The sequence below is a fragment of the Brienomyrus brachyistius genome, chromosome 25 (assembly GCF_023856365.1).
Source record: "Brienomyrus brachyistius isolate T26 chromosome 25, BBRACH_0.4, whole genome shotgun sequence".
Taxonomy (NCBI): Eukaryota; Metazoa; Chordata; class Actinopteri; order Osteoglossiformes; family Mormyridae; genus Brienomyrus; species Brienomyrus brachyistius.
Window position 1 is genome coordinate 12,388,254 of NC_064557.1, and position 6,818 is coordinate 12,395,071.

Genomic DNA, 6,818 nt, shown 5'->3' on the forward strand with positions numbered 1-6,818 from the left:
TTCTTTAGTAAACCCTATTTTTGCCTTGGAACCACCAGTGGGTCGTCACCTTTTTCCTGCCTGCGCCATGACAGTGACCCTTTTCGGAAAGTAGAGCCATCGCTGGGTTTTGCCTACTGCCATTTAGACGTTTGTGTTGCAAGCGCAGTTTTCAGACCTGTCTTAAAAATTTATATTGCAAATTTATTGACAAATGCCAAAAATAACTGTCAGGTCAGAAGCACAGACCCCCTGTAGCCTTGAAGAGAAGGGTGGCAAAGAAATGACCCAAGAGTTCAAAAAAATCATCCATCTGTTGTCCAAACCGCTCATCTTTCGTGGGGGGTTCCTGAGCCTATCCCGGAAGCAATGGGCACGAGGCGGGGAACAACCCAGGATGGGGGGCCAGTCCATCGCAGGGTACACTCACACATGCACACCTATGGGCAATTTAGCAACTCCAATTAGCCTCAGCATGTCTTTGGACTGTGGAGGGAAACCGGAGTACCCAGAGGAAACCCCACGACGACATGGGAGAACATGCAAACTCTGCACACGTGTGACCCAGGGGGAGACTCGAGCCTGGCTCCCAGTGGTGTGAGGCAACAGTGCTGACCACTGCACCACCATGCCGCCTCTCCAAAAACATCATGCAGGAGCCTGCAGCGTCTGCCTACCCAGGACTTAAAGATAATGGTTTATTGGGGTTGGGGGGTAATTCTTCACAATGAGGTATAAGTACCGACGAGAATGGGATTCGAACCCACGCGTGCAGAGCACAATGGATTAGCAGTCCATCGCCTTAACCACTCGGCCATCTCGTCATATAGTTTTATTTCCATGCTGCGTACATAAAACAAAAAAAATGTGCTTTTCTTTTGAAGAATAAAACACCCGTACATGTTACATTTTAAAACGCATTTGATAAATGGGGCCACCATCAATGTGCTGGGAGCAGCCCTCCAGCTCAGTGCAGACATGGTGGCCCTCCATCACGATGGCAGTGGCTGGCAGCGGAGAGTGAAGAAGACCACTCTCTGTGTAAAGGGAGCAGCCCACAGCACCCAGGGAAAGAGCACCAGTGACTCAGCCCCAGGCCCTGCCCCGATCACAGAATACTGCAACATCACAGTGGGGGTGTCTCAAGGTTTTATTGCACTTGTTCCAGTACATCTTCACTGCCAAGGACAAACATTGCCAACCCACTTCCTTGGTGGAGCCCCATATTGACACGAAGGATGCCCTGCCCATTCACCCGCATCCGCACAGACTGTCCCTGTGCAACACACTGACCACATTTGAGAAGCTCATGGAGTGAGTCCTGGCCCACGTCCCCCAAACCAAGTGTGGTGTCTACCTCGATGATCTCCTGGTCCAAGCCACTGACTTCGCTGGGGCAATCCGTAGCCTTAAGACTGTGTTGTCCGCAATCTGGCTTGGAAGTTTATGGCTGAATCCCAGGTCATGCTCACTTCTCCAGCACTGGTCAAGCTACCTGGGCCACGTCATCGGCAGGCAAAGCATGGCCACCAACCCGGAAAAGATGGAAGCAGTGTAGGACTGGCCAACCCCTTGCAAACCACTGCACTGTCTTACAGAGAAGGAAAGCTGTTGCACATGGATGGATACCTGCACTATAGCTTTCAACCAGCTTTGCAGAGCGCGTGCTGATTCCCCCGTGTTAGCATATCCAGTTACATGTTTCATCCCAGACATGTATACTATTAATGTGTGGCTAGTCGCTGAGCTGTGGCAGGCAGGACCCAAAGGGGAGCATGTGGTTGCTTACTTCAGCCAGATACTTAGTCTGCAGGAGCACAACTATTGTATGACCCGACAGGAATTGCTGACTGTGGTGCAGGGGTGCAAACACTCCTGTTCCTACCTCTGTGGCTACCAAACTGTCACAACCCGGAGGGACAGCTGGCCCGCTGGTTGGAGGTGGCCCGGCTGCCAGCAGGACACTGAGCTATTCGTGCACTGCTGTGATGCGTGCATAGCTAGGAAGAGTCCTAACCGGCGATCTCCGGCTCCCCTGCAGCCGTACCTGGTGGGCGCCCCCATGGAGTGGATGTCCCAGGCCCCATCCCCTGCACCGTGGCTACATACTCGTAACCATGGACTACTTCATGAAGTGGCCCAAGGCATATGAGGCCCAAGGCAAAGAAGAACTTTGAGGTGCAGGAGTTCAACTAGGTAGTGCCAGCGACTTGGGATCGTGAAGACCCACAGGGGGACGGGCTGCTGGAATGGTTTCGTTGTATCCTAGTAACTGCCGATCCTCATTGACGAGCACCATGTCCATCTTGTCCTGGTCCTGTGGCCGTATCGTGCGGCCGTGCAGGAGTGCACTGGCTGCACCCCTGTCGACTTCATGTTTGGAAGTGAGCTGCGGATCCCAGTGGAGCTGGTGTTCGGCTCACCCTGGCTCTGGGAGTGCATTCGCGTCACGCACAAGCTGGCGAGGGACCATCAAGGGGCAGCCATGGCCAGACAGAAGGGGGCATATGACGTCCTCTGCCAGGGACAGACCTTCCAGCCCAGGGACCCTGTTTGGATGTGCTGCCCCATTAGGAAGAAGGGGCAGTCACCCAAGCCACTGGAGGCGCCCTGGGGAAGGTGTACAGGGTGCAGATGCCCGAGTGGCGCAGGACTGTCATGCAGCACCGCGACCACTTAGCACCGTACCAGCCCCTGGCCCCCTCGGAGCAGCCATCCCCAGGACCAGTGGTGAGTACCCCAGCAGCAGGGACTGATCAGGATGGAGAGAGACTGGGGGGCCCGTGACCACAGAGGACTCGCCATTGCCTGCGACTTTATGGGAGTTCCGAGATGGATAACTATTGGATAACCCCGGAATAACCCCTGGGAGGGGGCATTATTATTAATACGGTGGTGGAAAGAGCTGGGCGCTGCCATGGGGCTTTACAGAAAGGTGGGGTGGGCTTGGTCCCTTCCAGTTCTGGGACAGTAAGGTCATTTTCCACCCTTCCCCCATTAAAATTATACTGAGCAGCAACTTCAGTCCTCTCCTCTCGTTGTTTTTGTAGAGCTTTCCCTTGATGTTAGCTCATTGACTGCCTGACATTGCTACTGTTGGTTGAGCCACCCTGGTAAGAGGGCCCGAACGTGATAATTTACTGACAGGAAACCCCCTCAGAATGTGGCAATTTACCAAAGAGACCCCCCCTCCCGAACATAATAATTTACCAAAGGGACCTCCACTCCCACACACACACACACACACACACACACACACGTAGGGTATACCTATCCTTATGGGGCCCATTCACTTCTATGGAAAAAATGCTAACACTAACTATGACAACCTTAACCCCCACCCTGCCCTAACCATAACCATAAGTAACCAAGCAAAATACATGAGTTTTAGTTTTTTCATAGCAGTCACTGATTTTTATAAAATAGAGTTTTCCCTTATGGAGACCAGGAAACCAGTCCCCATAAGGGAACAAAAATGGATATTTATCACGTTATGGGGACATTATGTCCCCATATGGATAGGTATACCCGCTCACACACACTCACACACACACACACACACACACACACACATAGTAAAAATTCACCAAAGGGGCTGATTTTCCGTTCCCTACCCCTCAAAAAACCTTTGTGTGTTACTAGTCACAATAGTCAAATATATATTTATACAGATTAGTAATGTGACGCCCGACCCGTCTGCTCCTCATGTGTGCCATGCCCCCTGATTACCCACGTGTGCTTCCCCGATTGTTTCCAGCCCTGTCCGATTATGTTGCCCAGCTTTGGTGTATTTAAGTCCTGGTCTCCCCTCTTTCCGGGTCTGTCATTGTGGTTGTTACCAGGTGTTGCCTTCCGTGCCTTGGATGTCCGTGTTTATCTCCCGAATAAACCCCAGTTTGCCCCGTTTCCTCCTGCCTGCCTGCTCATTCCTGATCGCTCACTTGCCAGAGCAATCTTCCGTCCGGCAATTCGCGTGACAAGTAACCATAGAAATCCTTTCAATGGAACCAGTTCCACTGGCTTCCAGTTCACCCGTTGTCTCAGTTGTACGAAAACAATATAACACATGGAATGATAATCAGAACAATATCTAAACATTGCTTTTGTGTCTGTGACTCAAGTCTAGATGTTTTTTAAACCAGAAGTACATCAATTTGGACACATTTTCCCAACTTTATATTAACTAATGTGCTCTAATCCATTATATTAACATGATTTTTTTTGTACTGTAATTGTACTCAAAATAGCTTAAAAGCACATCTATATACATAATTGTATAATGATTACAATTACACTGAAGTAAATCTGAATCTAAATTGCTTCTCACCATAGTAAGTAGACCTAATTGTAACACGCTGTCCACACTGGTGACTATAAAACCTGGGGGGTGGGGGAAATAGACCTCCTTGGGGGAGGAGGGACAAGTCCTCTTACAACACAGGCAGGGCTGGACTGGCATGTGGCAGGCCGGGAATTTGCCAGTGAGCTCATGGGATTCCCTGCGGGATTCCCTGTGCTACACAGGCCTCCTCACCGCCTGGAACGAGGCAGATCTTACCGCTAAAGCCGCTTAAGCAACAAGATGCAGCTATTATATAGTGGGGTGGCCAGATGTTATTTGTAACCTAAAATGTCTGAAATCACATTGTTTCATGCTGAGCTTTGCTTTCTACAGTCAGAATACTTGCCTCGCTTTACAGCTCTCTTGTTGTCCTGCCGATGGTGTTCTCTTTTTCATAATGATACGGCCAGCCTATAAATAAGCCTTATTTGTGCGGTTTGGACTCTTTCTGAAATAATAAAAAAATAACACTGTCAGTAAACCACTCAAACTGCTATGTTCAACATCCTGAAGATGTGGACACCATAGGTAAGTTGTGAAACTGGCAACAGGTTGCGAAACAGGTTCAACAGGATTTTCTGGGGACAGCTTCCCCATCGGGACCCAGTTGAGCAGCTGCAGCGTCACTGGCAGCCGCAGACACGGAGCAGAGACGCAGCTGTGCAGACACTGCTGCCCCGGCGGAGTGAAGGTACGTGTGTGCAAAGCCGGCGCCTCTGTGTGCAGTAAGGCTTCTTAACCTAAGCACTGCCTGTCTGCAGTATTTCATCCAGGTAGGTGGCTGTATCTGTTCCTTGGTGTTAACAATTGCTTATGAAGTTTCAAGTACACTGTATGAAATCACTTGTGTTGTTGCTGGCAAATGATAATGGATGGATGAATGCATTTTATGTTACTAATACATTTTGTATTACGAATAGAAATAATGAAACAGCAGACTTAGTAGGTTCATTGTGAGGCTCACAGACAGGTATGGAAAAGTAGCGTGACAGCCAGTGATGGCAGCGTGACAGCCAGTGATGGCAGCGTGACAGCCAGTGATGGCAGCGTGACAGCCAGTGATGGCAGCGTGACAGCCAGTGACAGCCAGTGATGGCAGCGTGACAGCCAGTGATGGCAGCGTGACAGCCAGTGATGGCAGTTTGCAGTGATAATAGTGAAGCCCAGGAATTGAGTGACAGTCTAAAGACAGTGACTTTGCTGCTTCAGGGTCGCCATGGGAGGTGACGTCGCCATGACCTGCCTGCTTCTCGCCCCGCTCTTGCTGCCCACCTCCGCCATTAGGATGCTGCACACCATGAAGGACCTCAGCACGACAGGGTATGGCTGTCCCAACCCCAGACACGGGCTGCAACTCCTGCGCTGGCTGGCGCAAAGCGTCATCTACTTCGACAACAACGGAATCATGCGGGCTCGATTTCTTGACAACCAGTATGGGTTCCACTACTATGGCAACTACGAGAATATCCTTCCAACCCTGCACTGGGATCAGCAGTACTTTGAAGTTGGAAATCTGAATTACAACGGAGCTGATGCCTTGCCTTACAGCGTCCGGGCAGCGTATGACCAGCGCCAAGGCACTTCATACGAGTATAACATGGATCGCATTGTGGTTCAGCGCAGACGGAACTCCAATGAGATCGGAGCTGTGTACATCACAGAGCACCAGCCTTGGTCTGGCACTTTGAACAGTCAGAATACCTTTCGCATCAGCCCAGATCTCATCCGAAGCTTACAGAGCCCATCCCGCGCCACGTCCTTCCAACACCAGTATCATGGAAATCTCCAGTTTAATAATCAGGCTATACATACTAGCAGATTTCAAGTGTCACCCAGTCAAGACCAAACTTTCTGTGTGGGTCTTTGTTGGTGCTTATGTCTTCTGATAATTTTTATATTTGCTATGATTTTTTTAGGGGCCAGTAGTGGAGGGAAAAAATGGTGATTATATTCATTAACATCATACTGTCTTTCTGCATTGTTCCAGTGATATAAATCACTGCAGAAAAATTTCAACGATGTTGTTTAAATTCTTGGATTGGGTTACCATTACTTCTGGGTGCTTAACTTTTTTGTCACTGGGTATCTAATGTGATTTTCATCTACATTCTTTATAATTACATTATTGTCATGCCTATTCATCTCATGAAAATTAACTTCTTCCAAAACGTAGTCTTCATAACATATGCGTGTTTAAACATTCAGTAGTATAAGTTCAATACTACCTTTTTAAAAAATACATAATTGTGCTCTAAGATTTATATGGCAATACATCGTCCTCATTTTTTTTTCATGCTGTTGTGTTGCAAAGCGAAAGCATTGTGGGATATTTAAATAGGAGTGCATTTATATGGGCCTTCATGGCTGCTGACTCGCTTCATAAGGGCATAATGGACCACTCCCCCTTAGCCCTTGCTGCTCTGAGACACACTTCAATATGGCAACGGGTCGTGGGAATGTGCAAACAAAGGCGGAGGGGTGAGGCAGAGTGTTCAGG

At 49.1% G+C, this 6,818-nt stretch overlaps 1 protein-coding gene and 1 non-coding gene across 3 annotated transcripts; one reads left to right on the forward strand and one right to left on the reverse strand.

Annotated features, from left to right (window-relative positions):
* Positions 1-721: 721 nt before the first annotated feature.
* Positions 722-803, reverse strand: trnas-gcu (transfer RNA serine (anticodon GCU)). Its single transcript has one exon. It is a non-coding gene; the product is annotated as a tRNA-Ser (tRNA).
* A 4,051-nt stretch (positions 804-4,854) lies between these two features.
* LOC125720612 (uncharacterized) lies at positions 4,855-6,368 on the forward strand. Of its 2 annotated transcripts, none has more exons than XM_048996259.1 (2): positions 4,855-5,012; positions 5,531-6,368. In XM_048996259.1, exon 2 carries the CDS (start codon positions 5,538-5,540, stop codon positions 6,264-6,266), a length of 729 nt encoding a protein of 242 aa, XP_048852216.1. In that variant the 5' UTR covers positions 4,855-5,012; positions 5,531-5,537; the 3' UTR covers positions 6,267-6,368. The 2 variants fall into 2 exon arrangements, with proteins under 2 accessions (XP_048852216.1, XP_048852217.1); XM_048996260.1 differs by having other exon boundaries at positions 4,949-5,094.
* The last annotated feature ends 450 nt before the right edge of the window (positions 6,369-6,818 follow it).